General features: G+C 37.7%; 1 protein-coding gene across 2 annotated transcripts in view; it reads left to right on the forward strand.

Annotated features, from left to right (window-relative positions):
* The first annotated feature begins 673 nt into the window (after positions 1-673).
* LOC130550530 (uncharacterized) overlaps positions 674-20,952 on the forward strand; it is a 22,977-nt gene continuing 2,698 nt past the window's right edge. The window contains exons 1-6 of one of the 2 annotated variants that reach the window (XM_057328024.1): positions 674-1,008; positions 7,447-7,552; positions 7,646-7,779; positions 13,741-14,085; positions 17,532-17,648; positions 18,547-18,864. In XM_057328024.1, coding sequence (XP_057184007.1) covers positions 939-1,008; positions 7,447-7,552; positions 7,646-7,779; positions 13,741-14,085; positions 17,532-17,648; positions 18,547-18,864 — 1,090 coding nt within the window. In that variant the 5' untranslated portion in view covers positions 674-938. Of the gene's footprint in view, positions 1,009-7,446; positions 7,780-13,740; positions 14,086-17,531; positions 17,649-18,546; positions 18,865-20,952 lie in introns of both variants that reach the window. The other variant, XM_057328023.1, reaches the window with a different exon arrangement.

Below are 20,952 nucleotides of genomic sequence, written 5' to 3' on the forward strand. Positions count from 1 at the left end.
ACGCCAACCAAACCTTTTCTTTTTCTGCGAATTTTCTGTCAAAAGCAGTCCAAACACTATCATCGCAATTACGAATAACTTCAATAAAAAAATCTGGTTATGGGCAAGTGACGGACCCATGAATCCGCTGTATCACAAGTGGTAGGAGTCCGACTGTGCTGATGCTTTAAGATAGGCAGGAAAAATAGGTCCAGTGGACTCTTTCAGGTGATAATGTCAGCAGCTATTTTTTACAAAACAGTCTTAATATTCTTTTTTAATTACTGTGAAGACTTAAATACAACAATATTTTAAAGTTGTAATATAATTTCTCAAAGATAAATAATATGTGTAAAATCACACAAAAGGTTAAATGTACACATTTGTTTATACTGAACACATATATAATAAACATACAGTGAAATAATAATACAACTTTTGAGAGAATTTGAGTGATTCCCTGTTTTCATCTGTCTTTGTGTGCTGTGCTGTCTTCGTCACACATTATAGGAGCAAAGCGATTAAATCTACGTGTTTTTGTCGTCATGTTTGTGGTCTCTCACAGTTTTAAACTCTTATAAGATTTAAAAAGGCTTAGCCTTTAGGTTGCAAACCGCTGATTTAGTCTGTGAACATATTCTGTGATCCGCACTCCGGAGCAGAAGGTGGCGGTAATGCACCGAGACGCTGGATACCAACCGCCGTAAAACAATAAGAAGAAGAAGATTACCACCACACGAAAGATGCTTTGACTCGGATAACAGACTTTTCGGTTAATGGATTATTTCGGTGGCATTACAGATTTTTTTTAAATAGCAAATAAGATTAGTCGACGTATTAATAAAGAATCTATGTTTTGACCTAAATGAGGTGTTTTGTTAGCGGTTAGCGCAGTCGGGGGTTGTGGGTGCGGCTCCGAAACTATGGAAACAGCCGAGAGTCTGTAACATCAACTGCCTATGTTTACAAAAATGACTCCGATCAACATTAAAATGAAGAATTGTTTTATGTTTGTATTACTTGTTTGCGGTAAGTGTTTGGTTTCTATTTATATTCATGCTTTCGGTTTCAATTTGTAACGGGATACGGTGCGCTCGCATTCAAGCCCAAAATTAAGCAATTCAAGCGCGACAAAACATTCGACATGCTGCATGCATTGCTGATACACAACTTTAGGTTTGCTGGGAGATTTCAGTTGACTGGTTTGTGAGTTTTGTGTACTGGTTTGGTCGTTTTTATAGGGAAACATTTACATTCATGCCTTGGCCAGACGGTTTTATCCAATGTTATTTACAGTGCGTTCAAGCTATACAATTGTTTACCGGAGAATCTAACCCATGTCCTTTGTGCTGCAAACTAATAATAACCCCACCCTCAAAATTGGCTCTCCACCAAAGCTGGTGTGTGGTGAGCGCACTGGCCCCTGTATGTATCGTGGTTGCAGTCTCATCATCCGGGTGTATGTGCACACGTGGTGGTCGAGGAGAGACCCCCCTCATATGATTGTAAAGCCTATATAAATGCCTATATAAATGCCTCGTTCGTTCATGCAAATGCTATTTTCTACCTATTGGAAGCGCAAAGCGTTCTGCGATATTTTGTGCATATTTAAAATATTTGTTTACCTAGTTTTAAAGATAGCTAACGTAGTAGCTATATAAAAATAATATTTGACAGAACAGTCTCATTTCTATCTACGGTGAACGTCCCTATAGAGCTTGTTATTCGATGTCACGCCCGAATGTTGCACCATCTTGGGAGGGTCGCTGCTAGTGCTTTAATGCAGCATTTTGTTTATGAAATATAACTATGGTAGGTCGGTCTTGCTGTTAAAAACTGCAATAGCATTATGCAGAGTCGTTCAGGAAAATCCTTTGGTTCTTTCACTTTCGATTTCTCCATATATCAAATAAAACAATTTACGGTACATATCAAATCTATAATAGCAGTGGAGGATGACCTTCCCAAGATGGCGGCGCCACTGCAACATAGGGCGTGGCTTCACTTTCACATCTGATGACTGCTTGTATCATGTGTTTTATATTACGTTAATTATACTGTTACATTACTTGTTCAAACTGCCTGAATAGCGTCATGCAGTGCCGATCCTAGGCGTCTGGGGGCCCTACGCAAACCTTTGTGGGGGCCCTTGTCATAGTTACATTTAAGTAAACATAACTGTAAACTATAAGAAATAAAAATAATAAATCAATTAACACACTTAAATGAATAAAAACTGAAAGACAAAAAAATCATTAAACCGACAGTTAGAACAATTAAGTTTAAAATTAAATTCACATGTAAATAATTATTTACCCAAAGTAAAACGTGGCTCTGGAACCATCCGGCTGTCGAAAAAAAGCTTTAACCAAATGAGTGATTAACAAAAATAAAACATGATACATTTAGTTTACTCAAGAAAGCTAAGCATACGAAAACACATCAATAATTCTCTAAATGTGATGACACAAAAATGACATATCATCATGGGCAAACAAAATACAGTGGATTGCAGTGGTGACACCCTCATGAACACTGTACAGTTGGTTTTGTGACCAAGTCATTCCTTTAAATGCTATTGAAGTTAGAAACGTGTATGTTCATGTGTAGCCTTTGTAACTTTGGAGACGTTCCCTAAATTCAGACTAACGAACGTCCAACGTCAAACCAACTTTACGGCACTGGATAAATAGCCTACTGGATTTGTAAATCTGTACTTGCATAATTTGGCAAAACCAAATAAGACTTTGAAAATAGTACAACACATGCTTTCTTGTTGTTTTGATTCGCGTTTTTTCCGCTACAGACGGATAGCTCCGTTTTATAGCCATGGTCATATAACGTGCATCATCACGTGCATGTCATCACCTGCCGCGCACTACATGATGTCCGAGACCGAGTATGTCAAAGTAATTAAATAAATGAAGTATTATAAAGGAAATTTCCAAATGATTCCTGTAATGTTTAATCCGCAAGTTATAAAAATATCGTATAGTATAGTTTTAATTCGGTACTCAAGGGGGCCCCCTGGTGGTGCAGAGGCCCTGCGTAGTCTGCTTATAGGGAGCAATCATCCTGGCGGTTCAACTTTAATCAAACCCTGACACCCCTTCGAAAATTAACCATGGTTGTACTACCCTTGAAACAAAAAAACTATGGAGTTAAATTAATCTCAAAATTATTAACAAATGCATGCACAGTCATCCGTGAATGTGATGCATGTTCCACATGTATTTTACTGTTAAATTTTTTATTTTAATAAACATGAGGCGATTTGTACAAATAGAGACAGATTTGTGAAAACAAATATTGTATTTTGTTAATATATAATCATTTTGCACATACCAAGGACAAGGTGTGCATTTGTGGATCAGTTGCATCCAGTTCTGTGCATTTGGATTTTGAGACTTTCTTTTCACGATTCTGCGATGGACAATCCACACACAAATAACTTCCGATCCGCACACAACCATGCATAAGAAAAGCAACTACCACTAGATGGCAGTCTCATTGAGCTTTACAGAACTCGGTGCCGTGAAAGACTGCAGATAAGTTAGTTTTATATTTGACATTTGGTTGTCGTTCGCAAAAATTTACTTTATAATCTCTGTTTTTTTTCACATAAGCAAGCCAAAACAATTTCATGACACACTGCTCTGTTTGTTGAATTTTCATTTTTTTATGGAGTGTATGTTTTGTTATTACTGTGCCATGTACGAATCACTTAGGGGCCGTTTACATTTTGCATGTGATAGTTTGTTATTTTAAATGTAGACACGCGGCAGGTGTACTCAAGCAGAGAGCAATGCTGTCGTTCATTCATGTGGTGCGACTCGCTGCTTTTTCCAGGCTTGGAACTGCTGAAAATACATTTATCCTTTGCCGAAACCTTCTCATCTTCACGGCGAGTGCGGCTCATGGTTGCTTTGCAACGGCAGACACCATGACAGCTCCTTTATAAAATGCTTTTACTTAAGCTTTACAGTAAAATTGTCCATTTATTTACCTGCTTTTGGTGTCTGCAGGTTTTTATATGTGAAGCGTCTTTGGCGGGGGAAGCAGTGCTCACGGAGCAGAAAGGGTTAAAATGAAGCGCGTTTGTCACTAAATAAGATATTAGAAGATATAGCTGCAAAATATGATCAACATAAATGAGTGCGCGTGATGTGTACAGCTCAGTTATGTTAGACGCGCTGCTCAATTTAAACTACAGTTATAGTCTGATGTTTTGAATTTTGTCTCGCGGTGCGGATGGAACGAAGCCACGCTAGGTGAAAACCTATCATCTGATAGTGACTGGACTGTTGCTGCTTGTCAGGGGCAGGGCGTGCCTCTTTTCTGTACTTGGACTCGAAGCAGGAGAGCGAATGTTACCATTTTTACCACCATGGGAGCGTTTAAAAACACAAAAATATTTATCTGCTTGCTTTTCAGGCGTTTGACGCAACTTATTTTACGGCACGCGCTCAGGAGAATTGTAAACGATGTAGAAACAGAAATGACATGCCGCCGTGTAAATAAAATAAATGGTAGGGAAAACACTGGGATGAATTCATGAGTGTCGCCTGATCCTCAAATGCACACCTTGTCCTTTGTATGCGCAAAATGATTATATATTAACACAAAATTCAACATTTGTATTCACAAATCTGTCTCTATTTATTAAAATCTAAATTTCACAGAGTAAAATCATAAGATATTTGTTTGTGGATAGTAAAATAAATGTAGAACACGTTCACGGATGACTGTGCATGCATTTGTTAATTATTTTGAGATGAATTCAAAATGATCTCACTCCTGCCTTTACTTTACAAGGCTCTCAAAAGGGTAGTATTTAACCTATTCTCGGCTTATCTCTCACAGCACGACCTTCTGGACAGTCAACAATCCGGCTTCAAGAAAGAACATTCTATGGAGACCGCTGTCCTGTCTGTCGTTGAAAACCTACGGCAGGCAAGGGCTAAGTCTTTGTCCTCTGTTCTTATTCTGCTTGACCTCTCTGCTGCATTTGACACTGTGAACCACCAGATGCTGCTGTCCACTCTCTCCAAACTAGGCACCTCTGGAACTGCACCCAGCTGTCTGACTCTTATCTCACAGGCAGCTCCTTTAAGGCTTTTCTGTAGCTCAGTGGTTAGAGCATGGCGTTAGCAACGCCAAGGTTATGGGTACGATCCCAGGTATTGCACATACTTAGAAACAAATGTATAGTATAATGCAATGTAAGTCGCTTTGGATAAAAGCATCTGCCGAATGCATAAATGTAAATGTATCCTGGAGAGGCGAGACATCCAGATCTCATCTGCTGACAACTGGTGTTCCTCAGGGATCAGTTCTTGCCCCTCTCCTCTTTTCTATATATACCACCTCCCTGGGTCCAATTATTAAGGCACATGGGTTCTCTTACCATTTTTATGCAGATGGTACGCAGATTTATTTCTCTTTTCAGCCAGATGACCCCACCATCTCTGCCCCGTCTCTGCCTGCCTTCTGGACATCCCTTCTTGGATGAAAGAGCATCACCTCCAACTCAACCTCTCCAATACAGAACTCCTGGTAATACCGGCCCACCCATCAATTGAACACCACCTTACTGTTCAGCTCGGATCCTCAACTATAACACCTACCAAGTCTGCGAGGAACCTGGGGTTGATGCTGGACTACCAGCTGAAATTCACCTCTCACATCGCAGCAACCATTCGAACTTGCAGGTATATGATCTACAACATCAGGAAAATCAGTCCGTTCCTGTCGGAGCATGGTCATATCAAGACTGGACTACTGCAATTCTCTACTGGCCGGCCTTCCAACCAATGCAGTCAAGCCCCTGCAAATGATCCAGAATGCAGCTGCACGTCTAGTTTTCAATCAGCCTAAAAGAACCCATGTAACACCCCTCCTGATTTCACTTCACTGGCTGCCAGTTGCCGCCCACATCAAGTTTAAATCTCTGACACTGGCCTTCAGAATGATAACGACAAATTCGCTCCTTTGCCTCAACTCACTGCTCCAGGTCTACATCCCCAGCCGTCATCTTCGGTCTGAAAATGAGCGACGTCTAGTTGTTCCATCACAGCGAGGCACCAAATCGCTTGTAAAAACCTTCACTCATTGGCTTCCCCTGTTGGACTGAACTGCCAGCCTCCACCCAAACTGCAGCATCCTTCACAACTTTCAAAAAAAGCTCAAAACATACCTGTTCCACAGTTATTTGACTAACCAATAACTGTCTATGTCTTTTGTCTTTAAGAAAAACCCTTGTTGTTCATTCTGTCGTTTGCTGACTCCAGCTTTAATCCTCCTAGTAGCATGGCCGTGTGAACTAACGGTACTGTTTAGCGTGTTGACAAAATGTTTATACGCTCTCCTACTTGTAAGTCGCTTTGGATCAAAGCGTCTGCCAAATGATTAAATATAAATGTAAATGTATGAATTGCATCCCATAAAAAACATGGTTACTGTAGTAAAACCGTGGTTACCTCAAAATAACCATGGTTTAGAAAACCATGCTTTAAAAAAACCAGTTAAAACATGGTTACTACACTTCTACCACAAAAAAATGGTTAATTTTCGTAACGGCACATCATTGCAAATTATATCCAATATACAATTTCTTAACGACTGTCAAATTTGCGTGCCCTGCACATCGAAAAGCAACGCCAAAGGGGTACTGACCAGGCGTCAATATGTGAGGAGTCGGGAGTGAGAATGTGTTGCCTCATCTCCCTTTTGAAAATGAATCATGGTTTAAAACCAAAACATAAAACATCCCTAGATCCTGCCTGTGAAACCCATCTCAAGCCATTTGTTGTGATGATTAACTCTTCTCCACATCCTAATGTGAAGAACATTCTGTGAAAATATAGCATTAATATGAAAATATAAATTATTTTAGTGGTCTGATTTTTTGTGATTGACTCTGTACCTTCAAATAAAACATGTCAATTATTTCTTAAAAACGTTTCAAATAAACAAGAATTTTCAATAAAAACATGTTGTGAGCTAAATGGGAACAGGGGTGTGCTTACATAAATGTACCCATTGAGCACTGCCAGACCTTTTGCATTTAATGATGTATATTTTAAATAAAATGCTTTTGTCATTTTAAATAAAGTAAAATATTACTGTATGAGAGCCTCATATTTTATGTCAACATAACTTTTTGAACTGAAATCAATATCTTAAACCAGTGCTGTGCTATCACTAAATCTCGCATATATTGATCGCATATTTGTTTTTATGCTTTATAAAACATTTTACACACTTCTGTCAAAAAAATCTATGAAATTTCTTTTCTCTCATTAGACAAATCTGTCAAGGCTTATCTGAACAAGTAAAATCATATTTATTACATGAGACTATGATCTCATTTTACAAAGATCTGGTTACTAAAACCACCCGCAGTAACTGCTGTTAGTGTTTCCGTTTGTATAGACTTCATCTGTGATTTAATGTTTGTGTCTCCAGGTGTGTTTGGTGATCCAGATGAAGTGAAGATAGTGATGGAGGGAGATTCTGTCACTCTACACACTAATGTTACTGACATACAGAAAGATGATGAGATACGGTGGAGGTTTGGTCCCGATGGCTCTTCCAGTCTTCTAGTTCACATTGATCAGAATGTGCCCTCATATAAAGATTCGGCTGACGGAACATTTTCTGACAGACTGCAGATATCAAACATTCAGACTGGAGATCTCACCATCAAGAACATGAGAATCAAACACTCGGGGCTTTATAAAGCACAGATAGTAAGACCCACTGGAGTTACACAAAGGAAGTTCAGCATTGAGGTCTATGGTAAGCTTGGTATTCACTGTAACTTTAATGTATAACTGATTATTACACTGCTCGCTGGAATGCTTGATTCTGATTGGCCAGTAGTGACATTCTAAGGTTTTTTATTCCCCGATAACAACCGCTCCAAACTAATAACACGTGGCCGTACTACTTGTGTTTAGTATCAGTCTGCTCCAACAATCTCTGGGCTTAAAGTTGTAGCGACGGATTCCTGTCACTTGTAAAAAATGAGTGGCAAAGTAACATGTAGCGTGATGTTGTTGTTGTTCTACCGGCTCAGCTACTCATTTCAGTTATATTCAGTCATTTCACCAAAACAGCTGGCCCTTAACCGCACAATCACTTCTAATTGGTCAGATGTGCACACACGCGCGTGTGGTGGCGGGAGAGGGGGCATACCTTTTACGCTAGCATGTCAGTTATGGACGCGTTGCTTTGGGAGGAAGGTCCGGATGTGTCACTCATCGACAAGTCCGTTAAAAACAAATGGAGATGGGCTTGGCGAAATGAGGGAGGGTGTCTGCTCGCTCCGATCCTGGTGTAAAAAAAGTGAAACTGCCATGTGCCTGTATGTGTGTAGTATGCCATAAAAACTTCTGATTGAACTTGCACTTTTTTGCCTTTACAACCGTACAGAAGGCGCACACAAAGCTGCCGTTCGTTCTCTTAGGCATACCTCCTCCCTGCCCGGTCCATCACCTACCATAATCAAGGTACGGGCAGAGAGACACTCTTATTGTATGGAGATCGACGGCTCTGAAAGGGGCCATTCACACAGAACGCGTCTTTGAGTAAAACGTGTGTTTGTGAATGGCCCCTTATTCTTCCAACCAAATTTTTTTAGAAATATCTATATGATTTTTATTTGTATGCATGCATTGAACCGAATCGAATCGAGAGCATGAGAATCGAAATCGAATCGTAACATCTGAATCGAGACGCAGCCCTAGTGCTGTTGTGGTATTGGCCATCGACAGTCATGGCGACTGTTAAAAACACATTAGACACCTCTTACACGCTTTAAAGGGAAAAGTGTTACTTTTTCCTGTCAATCCGTGTGCATTTTGACCATAAAGATTCACTTTGAGCGTGAGCAGAGTAGCACTGCTGCTTACGTGCCGCTTTGTTTCAGCGTGCGGTATGAAAGCTCTCATCTGTTATGCCCGTATGTGCCCATAGCCAGTATCCTTGTAAAATTAATCATTATTTCTGAAATGAAGGTAAACAGTAGGGCTGATAGATGTTACGTCCTGGACGTATTTTCTGTGAATGTATTATTTTTGGGGATTGTTCTCCCTCTAGTGGATGTGTTGTGTGTTGCTGTTCTTTCTCATGTTCTCTCTCTCTTGTTCAGTTGAGGACTGTAGATTGAGCTCCAGCTGATGCTCATCTTGGATCTGGTGTGTGAACCCTGTGGTGTGAGTGTATTAATGGAGATGAAGCAGTGCTGGAGTGCTGATGGTAATGAGCTTCACTCTTTGTCCTGATCCAGAATTATTCTTTGGTGGAGCTTTGTGTGACCAAGTGTGCTTATTTCTCTCAACTTTGTGAATGGATGGCTTTATTGCCATTGTAAAAGAGTGCCGGATTTCCAACAGTAACTTACCTTGAATCTTTTTGATTATTTTTGTTTATTCTTTAATCTTGTGTCTTTGTTATACAGTACTTTTAGGAAGCGGCAAGGAGAGGGTGCCATTTTCTTTGAACTCTACTTTTTGTCTTTTGTTAGTAAAGGAGAGTTAATATTGTTGATTTCTTTTTCTTTTGACACAGGTTATTTACTGTAAGTTTTATCTTGGCAGTTTTTTTCGTGTTGGCCTTGCCCTCTCCTGAAGAGATGCTTCCTTTGTTACTCCTTTTTGTTGCAAATTAAAAACAATATTATTTATCTTGTGTTTGGTGCCTTTCTGGATCAGGGGATTGAAGTGACCGTCAGTCTTAATCATTTTTGTCACAACCTTGTTTACCCCTAGGCTTTATCGGTGTTCGTAACAATAGATGAGTCACGATACTATATATATTTATATACGATTGCAATACTTTTTATATAAAAAATGTAAAAAAAAGAGCTATAAATACAACTTGCTGTGGATCACGTGAGGTATTTTTGAACGTCCCACCAATAGAATCCATCACATATCAGTCGACCCTATTATAGTTTCCATTAAAACCAATACAGTTCCCATTATAACCAATAAATCCATTACATTTTTTATTGTGTTTTGCTCTGCTAAAAAAAACCATAGAATAGAAACCCAACAGAAACCATTAGAGAAATTCTAATGGTTTCCATTAAAATACCATTATGAACCATGGGCTGTTTCCATTAAAACCACTACAAAATGCATTTTTCTAGTGTGTTTTGGGCATTATTCCAGTAGAATTAAACATGCCACCAATAGATTCCATCACACACCAGTAGAACAATTATAGTTTTCATTGAAACCAATACAAATCCTTTTAAAACCATCAAAACCATTTCAACTTCTTTAATGGTTTCTATTGTTTTTTTCAGCAGGGTTCTTCCCTGCTGGAAAAATCAATAGAATCCCAACAGAAACCATTACAGAAATTCTAATGGTTTACAATAAAATACCATTATGAACCATTAGCTTTTTCCATTAAAACCATTACAAAATTCATTTTTGTAGTGTGTTTTTGGCATTATTCCAGTAGGATTTAACATCCCACCAATAGAATCCATCACATACCAGTAGAACCATTACAGTTTCTATTAAAACCAATTCAAATGTAAGCCATTAGAATTTCTGTGATGGTTTCTGTTGGGTTTCTATGTTTTTTTCAACAGGGTTGTTTTGGCTGCTCTTCAGTTTGATAGCATTGATTGCATGTTAGGAGACTGGATATTTAAGCATTCGCAGTTATTGATTGGCAGTGGAGCGCGTTAATAACCCCTCATTACACTGCACACGTGTGCGGCACGTTACGGCTCTGACCCGGCCACAGGAGCTGATCGCGGTCACTCTAATCAATGCTTTTGTTTATACCAGATACGCTCCTAGTCTATTTTTGGGGTCATTATCACTATAAAATGCCTTTGAGACTTCACAACTTCCACAAAATCTGAGATTTTCCCTCTAACTTAATATCTGTTGTATTAAGGAGACCTTAGGATGTAAGAAATTTGGTCACACTTTTTATTATTAAACTGCAAGCAGACCCTATATGCGCAAACCACAAAAATGTCCACCCTGTCAAATTCAAAGTAGAATAAATTAAAACGTATCATCATGAATACACCTGCTGATACCAATTTTGCCAAAAATTTTCATATCATCCTCTTGAATAGCATTTAGCTACGGTTGTGTTATAACTATTGTATTATATCATATTTAATATTAAATGTTATTTTGGTGACGGGGCAGACAATCACAGTGTGGACATTTTTGGCTAAAGTTAGCATTAGAGTGTGCCACAAACACATGGTGTGCCTTCAGTTAGCAAAGTGATTCACTCTTGAAGCTGACTGTTTAATATATATATATTTTGAATGTATTATTTCACTATGACAGGGTGGACATGTTAAGCTTGACAACATTCAACTACAAACACAATATGATGAAAATTGGGAAATATAAGTGTAGATATTAACTGTGTGTGCAGAAGACCTCCACTGCCGAAAGGCAAAAGGGGAGAAGGGATGTCACTGAGTACATCAGTTGGTTTCTTTAAGGAGCATTCATATGAAAGGGTGGACAGCAATTTCAGGGACACTTGCAAAATACTTAATATTATCATGAATATATAATATAAAGCTTCACGAAAAAAAATATATTTTAACGTATTTATTGTTAATTTTATGTATTTTATTCACTTATTACACTCAATGTAGTTAGCTGAGCAGTATGTGGGACATGCCAAAATCACATACATCGAATCAAAGAAAATGTTATAAAATGAGAAAAAACGTGTGTGTAAATATTTGGCCATTTATAATAACCTCTAAATGTCATTATTCTGCATTATGTTCATCATGGCTCCGTGATTCTTATGAGGACACCAAAGGCACTTTATAGCGATATTGACCCTTTGACGGATGCCGTCCAAGCCGTACAGTTTTCTGTGAAAACAAAATTCCCTTTGCATACTTCCGTTCTTATTTCACGTCACAGATCCTCGACATGAGACAAGAAATGGACAACTAGAGGTTAATTCTCGAACAAAACCATGGTTATTTTGTGGTAAAATATTGTTTAACTATAATAATCATGTTTTTATTTGTTTTAAGTGTAGTAAGACCATGGTTAATTTTCGTAAGGGAACAAATTTGACACGCCGTCTTAAAAACGTAATGGAAAAGTAGCACATTGGAATGGAAAAAACGCATTCTGTGTGAATGGCCCCTTACAGTATAGATCTGTGCATCTCTTAAAGGGGCAGCAGCATAATAAACATCTCTGTTTTTAATGTTCAACAAAGGACAAAGACAAAAAACAAACATCCTGACTGGTTAAATTAGAACTTTACTAAGGTTTAATCTATATTTAATTAATACAGTGAATACCATAACGCATTATTTCATTTCTGTAGCTGATAACTAATGTCAGACCGACCTGAAACACCCAAAAAACACTGATTTTTTTATTTGTATGTTTGCTTTATTTCATTTATTTGTGCTTTTGCACATACTTTGATTACTTGTTCTTATTTGATCACCTGCGGATTAGTTGTCTTTAACAATATTTTAAATGTCTGTGATTTAGGCTAATAGTTTTTGTGGTGTCATGACCTTATTTATTAAAATTACATAGGTAAAAACAACAACAAACAAACAACTAGACAATGCTATTTATTGATTACTTTTTTGTGGTGGGGCCAGTAAAAATTTGAATCACTTGCCCGACCGGGCCAGCAGGTAAAATCCTTAGCGTTGCGCTCTGTATAGTTTGTGAAATTAGCTTACTTTGCGACAAAAGCATTCTCTGTTGACTTTCATTATTTGAGGAATAACAACTTAAAAAGTTATGCAAATGGTTAATTATTTACAAAGAGTCAAGTCTTGTCAAAGCATTAGATTGAAAACATTGAAACTGGGTGTGTGACAGGTGTGGCTGTGGAATGGGGTTTGGCCGAGGAAAAAGTTTCAGTCAAAAGTTTTTTTTTGCTTTAACCCCTAAAATCTGATCTGGCGTCATCTTGTGAGGCAAAGGTTTGTGTTTTGTTTGAACAATTTTTCTTCGCGGAAAGTTTGAAATTTGTAATGAAAACATTAAATAAGCTAATCAAATATTTCAAATTCATATTCTCATAATTTCTCATGTGGTAAGAAGAATAGCCGTGTAATAAGTGGGAAAATGTACAGACAGACAGCTGTTATCCTCTGCTTCAAGTCAGCCTCTGATCACACTGTCGGGGTTTATTCTGCCATAACAGCCGGATGCGTGTACATTATCCCTCTTATTTCACGGCTACTTGCCACATGAGAAAAAAACTGGACATAAAATGTGAATTTGAAATATTTGATTAGCTTATTTTTACTGAATGCAGACCTTCCGCGATTTAAAGCTGTTTAGTTTTGGTTTTAAAGTAAGAAATTACGTTCAAATGTCACGAACAGGCACATTGGTTTAATCATTAGTAAATATAATGTCATGTTATTAAAAGATATATTTATAATTAATTTTTGTGTAATATTAAACTGCCCCTCTCAAAATGATTTGCAGCATTCGGGTTACAGGGTGTTATTAGTTTTGAGCGGTTGTTTTTTTATAATAACAACCCTTGGAATGTCGCGACTGGCCAATCAGAATCAAGCATTCAAATGAGCCGTGTAATAACAGAAATGAAACCATATGATTGACGGAGTCATAACCATAAACAAAACTGATATCTTTGTTCAGGTCAAACTCAGCGGAACTGACTGACTGTGAAGCAGATTCTAGTGTCACTGACAGTGCTCAGAAATGTTAATACCAATCTCTGTTTGTGCACCTTCTTTAGGTGTCCCACATTTTACTGATCCCAGTGCAGGTGAATCCAAGACTGAGTTGAAGACAGAGGGAGAGTCTATTACTCTAAAAACTGGTGTTCAAACACAGACCGGGGATCTGACAGTGTGGAGGTTTGGAGATAATGGTCTTCTCTTGGCTAAAGATGATAAAGAAGACAATAAGAGTTCAATAAATGAAGATGACGGGAGATTCAGAGGCAGACTGATGATGGATGATCAGACCGGATCTCTCACCATCAGTGCTGTCCGAATATCAGATTCTGGAGAGTATAAACTGAAGATCAGCAGTAACAGCAAACAGACATTATACAAGAGAATTATTGTTTCTGTCAGTGGTGAGTATTATAATTCTGTTATTGTAACAGTTATTACAGTAACAGTATAATAACAGTTATCGATATCAGTTGTGTGTGAATAATTTTCATCAGATCATGAAAAAATAACATCTTGCTTTACCCTTTTTATTTGAGAGTTTACTGTATTTTAAAACCGTACTTTGACATTTAGGACGTCCCGATCAGGTTTTTTTGTGCCCCCAATCTGATCCAAGTCATTTAATTATGAGTATCTGCCAATATTGAGTCTTGATCCGATACTAGTACTTGAAGTATGCAGAAAATACATTAATGCAATTAAATAAATCCAGTGTGTATATAATTGACAACTGAAAATCTATTACGATGTATTACAAAAACATTGAATGAATCCAGTTTTTTCCAATAAGTGTTCTATTTTTGTAAACAAAATATACTTGCTCGTATGAATTCGTTTTATATTATTAACAGTTCAGCGTAATGCAGCTTTCTGCTGAAGGTGTTGGCAATGGGCATGTTTAGGTGTCCTGGCTAAAAGCTTGAGCTTCAAGAGTGGCTTGCCTTTGAAAATCAGAAATTGATTTGGGCAGTCATGGCCTAATGGTTAGGGAGTCAGACTTGATACCCAATGGTCACAGGTTTTATTCCCAATGCTGACAGGCAGGGGCGTAGCAAGGGAGTGGCCAGTGGTGGCCGCGGCCACCGTGGAACATGCCACGGCCACCACACTGGCCACCCCCCTCTTAACATGCGTCTTCATGCGTGATTACCGACAAAGAGCACTTAAAGACCGCGAGACACCACACTCAGTGGTCAAAGTCATGCGGGTGCAAAAGCAACAGCACTTAAGGTAGCCTAAACCCGAACACATAACCCAAGAATAGGTGACTGCAGTCAGCAGTTAACCGACAGTTATCACCTAGTGGATCAGACATCTGCGAGATCAAAGGCGGATCGGTGTGTGCTCATGTGCTCTGTTAAAGGTACAATTTGTAACATTTTGAAGGATTTATTGACCAAAATGGAATATAGCATACAAAACTATGTTGTGAGTGGTGTAGAAATACCTTACAAAATGAACCTAACTGTTTATATTACCTGAGATTGAACCATTTTTATGTCCTTACACTGCAGGCACACCTAACATGTAACCCACCATATTGCATCCACAAATGAGTGAGTATAAATGTTAGATCGGATGGGGCCCTTCATTCATACATTATTGTTTTGTATTGGTCAGTCTTTAGACGACTGGTTTGATAATAATCTTCCATTTTGACAAGCGTTCGTGTTGGAGAAATACGATGTCGTCATGTATTAATCCGTGTACAGGAGCATATCTAGCAATAAAACGTTTAGATGAGTGCTTTTTTTTGTTTTCTATAAAGATGTTTTCTGTGGCACCCTACAGAAATTTCGGGTCCCTGCCTGGCCACCTCAGGAAAAAATCCCTGCTGACAGGAAATGACTGCAGTGCCCTTAATCAAGGCATCTTACACCCAGTTGCCCAATTGGTGCTGCTCCAGGTTGTGTATGTCCACGGCTTGCAGTGTACCATACTTGACAAATACTTTCACTTCAACTAAAGCAAAACTAATAGCCTACTAGTAAACATAGTGCAGCATACATGAACTATAAAATAGCATTACATTAAAAAGCACTCTTTTTCAAGGAACTATACTGTGCTATAATGTGCTTCTATTGACAATATTTCTCACAAGGCGACAGTGAGTTCATTCTGTGATATTCAGTTAATCTATACTTGAATGAATGAACGAACAGCCACTAATTCTTCTGATCAGTGACGTCTGTGGGTGTGTTGTAAAGTGGTGTATGTGGACAGAAATCAGGCGCAAACCTTTGCTCTCTACCATAGCGTCACAGAACTGAGTTAACGCACTGTATTCCATCTACGTTTTCTTTCTAGGTTTTGTAATGATAGATCGTAGGATCTGAATTTCTTAAAAGCAACCTGTGTGTGTGTGCATTTTCTAAAGATGATGTTATTCTGACTTGAGATAATTTTGTGTTCTATTTAATTTCCTTATTATTATTCTTTACTATTTTTTCTATATATTTAGATCGTTAGTTATAGATTATACTTATTTCTTTCTACCTATATTCTATGTTACATTGTATGCTGTATTTGTATTGTCTTCACAAGTAGATATGAGTTTCCATGTATGGTCTCATTCTCAACACGTAACAATGTTGTGCAGCAGTCATTTTCCACTCTCTATCTTGGTATAATAACACCTGCTCAATGTGTTTCTAGTCAGACGAAGTTGGACGGAGTTAGAATGAGCGATGGAACTCCAGGCGGAGTTCTTGACGTAGTACGAGACAGAGTTAGAACGGGCATCTAAACGCAACTATGATTTTCTCTCTTGAATAAATTTTGCTCCTTTTATTATAACATCACTTCGTCTCCTGCCTGCTGTTCTTCCCCTCTGACACCCGAGTCCGAAGGGTAGTTAGAGCTATCATTTGGCATATGAACAAGATGGAACAACACGACGCTATCATTTTGGATCAATAACAAGATAGTATCTATCAGATCTTACAGTAATGATCTTTGTTTGTGAAGTTTTATTGGTATTATGATGATACGCTGTGATACAATGAATGAGTTAGTCATGAATAGCCATTTAGTGCTGATATAGTGGTGTTACTTACATTATTGCGATATGTAAAGAATGAACACAATATACGAACAACAATGAAATGAATGTCATTTTGTCAATGTAGGGCAACTCATATTTGAAATTTGTCCTCTGCATTTAACCCATCCACGGTGAATAGTGAACACACACGCTCACCACACACGCTCACCCTAAGCAGTGGGCGTTATCGCTTTATTTTTTGGCCCATCCCCTTTCATCCGTTTCTAATGGTGGTAAAGCGATCTTCGTTTAATTTCTTTTATATATCCTTATCTCGTCCACCACGATTATGTCGTGGTCATCATGACCCGTTTCCCCTTCTTCACATCCTTCTTTCATAATTGTGGCAAAACTGTGGCCTTGCTCACTGTAGATTGTAGTCATAGTAACGGGGCTGCAAACTGCCTAGATTACATAAACACTACCAAACGTCAAAAACACAGCTGTGCAGGGTGCTTTTCTAAATCAAAGAAGAGCAATACACAGTGAATGATGATCAAAAACATGAAGACATATCATGTAATTCCTCCATAATATCACGGTTATCGACAATACGCTTAAGTCACAAGTTACACTCTTGTTTATGACACTTGTGTGACGGCCGACGTAAGAGAATGATCAGAAAGGATCGACAAAAAAGTCTCGATCAGCCCGTGATACTGATCTTTGTGATTGGTTTTGGACATCCCTTTATTGATACCTGGTGTAAGTCTATTTCGTTACAGAAGCGTCTCTGTCTTTGGCTGTGTTGTAATTGTAATTTGTGTATATATAATATGATTTTCTGTCTTTCTGTTATTACAGAACGAAGACTATCTCCAGGTGAAAATGTGGGAATAGCTATTTTTGTCCTGCTGGCTGCTGCTGTTATTTGTGTGATTGTGTATCGCCGCATTAATTATGAACTACAAAAACGAAATGGTGAGTTTAATCTAGAGCTGATACGGCAGTAGGAAATCAAATATATACATTTTTCTAATATAGAGTTTTTGTGTTTTTCTTTTTGTTCTTCTTGAAGTTTTATTTGATGATTTTTTAAACAGTGAATTAATTATCTTTTAGTCTGTTGAATTTGTTGAGTAATTTAAGCTTAAAATCACAGATCTGCTGTTTTATTATGTTTGTACATTAACTTGGTGAGTTTGGCCATATTGCTTCAACACTTTTTTTATTTTTTGTCATTCTTTTCCTTTATGACCAATTTTATCTGTGGCTGTTATAGTCGTATAGTTTGCTTCCATTTAGCATTTTTATGCCACACTTAATAAAAGCTTTTTTAAGCTTTCTTGTTTGGAGAAACTTAAAAACTATGGTAGATTTAAACGTTAGGGTTCATTTTTGAACCTTTATCAAAATATACATTTTATTGATTGATTGTCCTGATAAATTGACTAAAACAGTAAACCACGAGTAGCTGTGATTTACAGTGAATTCAGATCTGAAAGAGGTCTTGTTTGTCATAAGATGAAGCAGAGTGAACCCCTGTTACACACGGTTTATTGTTTTTATCAAACTGATATACAAGGTTTCATTAAATAAACACAGAGCATCAAAAATAAGATTATATTGATAACAAAAAATACTTTTACTAGACAATATAATTCTTCAGAAGCAGAATCAGACACTGTTTATGATCATTCATTTTATAGAGATAACACCTGACAACAGACAATTTTATCCAAAGTCTCTCACAGTGCATTTGTGGTTTGTAGATCAGTTTGTTTGATTCCTTCTGAACATCTGAGACTGTTGATCATCTTCACCTGAACACTGATGAGTTCTGATGTTTATATTTCTCTCTCTTGTGTTTGTGTGACAGTTAAAGAGAAGATAGTGCTTAAGGGAGGTTCTGTCGCTCTAGAGTGTGATGTCACTAAACTCCAGTCTGATGATGTCATCCAGTGGATCTTTAGAGATGAAACGTACAGATTCATTAAGGGCCACATTGATGAAGAGAGACTCACAGACAGACTGAAGGTGGATGATCAGACTGGATCTCTCATCATCAGAGACATCAGAACAGAAGACGCTGGACTGTATAAAGTAAAGATCAGCAGCAGCAGTCGAGAGAAATCATTCCTTCAGCTCATCACCGGTGGAGGACCATCATACTCTCAATTCAATCTTATTGTCAAAGGTAAGATGCTCAATTCTATTAATAATATTTATATGTTCTACACAATTGATACATTCAGCTCATCAAACACAATGTCCACCACTGAACGAGTCAACAGAGAAACCTCTTCACACTTCAAGCCTGCAGATGACTTAAAAATACACAAATACAGCACATGAGTAATAAACACAAATGTTATTTGGTGCTCTGGAAAACTCGATGCTGATTGGCCTGTTGCAACAACCCAAGGTCTATTATTCCCCAAAACCGCTTTAATAACATATCTAAACTTTATGTACAAATGATTAACGGTCTTACTCGCAGAAGGTCTTCTGCATTCATTACAACTGAGCTAATGAAAAGTTTTCAAATCAATGATTCATATTCAATAACTTGTGAGTCAAGTAGCCGTGTAGTAAGTGAGATGACATACAGACAGTCTGTGGCTGTTAACGCTCCTCTGTTTTGTGTTTGGGTCCCGTCTGGGTTTATTCTGTGATGATAACTGACTCTACATTATAACATTCTAACAGAGTAAATATTAAAGTCCGAGTAAAGTGACACTGAAATATGTGTTCTGAGTTGTGTTATTAACCACCCAGCCAAATTTGAATGGAGAAAAAAACATCCAAGTGAATAAAATAAGTTATCAAAATCTTGGTAAAATAAGCAGGACTCTTTGCTCTCAAGTGCTGTGGACCCACTCGAATCGCTCCCAGTAGGAAGTCCCCAGCCCTGTAGGCTATATGTGAATTATGTGAATACATTTATGGTAGGATTTGAATTCAAACACGCGCGAGTCAATGCGCGCGATATTCATCAATAGACAATTCACGAGCAGGTTAAAAGGTATGCGTACAATGACAACGCAAGTGTCATTGTACGCGAATTTCAAAACGAATTTCAGACTTTTTTACCTCATGCAGGACTTCAGCAGCATCAACCCAGAAAGAAATGCCACTTTCGGAGTTTTGCATGCAGGCCAGCAGAAATGTAAGACAGTTATTTCTTGATTTGAGATTGTGGCTAATAGGTCTACAGGCAGAATGTGTAACGTTACGAGTTGAACTTTTTTCCAACCTGAAAATACGCTCTGAGCTTCAGAAAAAGACGTTGGCGTTTTAAAAAAAGCTATTTTGAAAACATGGTTTACTTCATAGGATTAGAATTTAAAACAGACGCTAACAGCTTCAAAAAAGAAGTCAAGTGTGAACACAGACAGCTTTATCTATCTGTAGTGGTTCTCTCTTGAGCTGATTAGGTAGATGCTGAAATTGCTGATAGCGAACCAGCCGGGTGGATTGTCTGTTATTTGGCGTGAGATTTGTTTAGTTGGGCAGAGTGAGAGCCTGAAAGCGTGTTTTTAAATTTTTTTATCCTTTTTTTCTTTTTTTTTTTTTTTTTTTTTTTTTGGGTTGGGTCTTTTTTTTTTTTATTTTTCTTTTTTTTTTTTTTTCCCCTTTTTTATTTTTTTCCAAAAAATCCTTAAAAGAGAATTGGTGAAAAACTGTTTAACTCCACAATTCAGTACTACATACTTCTGAGTCTTTGTCATGTGTTTCAGCAATACATTTCTAACATCTATAATGTGTTTAGAAACAATTCTCAGAATTCTCTTTACCCGGACTTTAAACAAAATATTTATATTATAATATATATATTACTCTATATATGTCTTTTTTTTTTATCAGTGTGTGTTCCCTGGGATCGAACCCACAACCTCGCATTGTTAGCGCAATGCTCTACCAACACTTTTGTCATTATTATTAGTCTTACATGTGTGTTTATGTCTGTGTTTACTAACACATTTAAAATCAGCAGTTTTATCTGTCAGTGTTAACATGAATTAATGCACAAATTAATAAACAATTACAGTATATCGATTTTAACTAACAAAATACATCTGGCATAATGTTTAATAATGATTTATGTTGACATGATCATGAAATGATTATTAATGTAATGTTCATGTGTTATAATGTTTGTGTTTCTCTCTTCTGTGTGCTGCTGTGACTGATACAGTGTTGAAATATGAGAATGATTCTGTCACTCTGAACACTGGTGTTACTGAACTACAGTCAGATGATGTGATCCAGTGGAGGTTTGGAG

Source organism: Triplophysa rosa, unplaced genomic scaffold (genome assembly GCF_024868665.1).
Source record: "Triplophysa rosa unplaced genomic scaffold, Trosa_1v2 scaffold353_ERROPOS49503+, whole genome shotgun sequence".
Taxonomy (NCBI): domain Eukaryota; kingdom Metazoa; phylum Chordata; class Actinopteri; order Cypriniformes; family Nemacheilidae; genus Triplophysa; species Triplophysa rosa.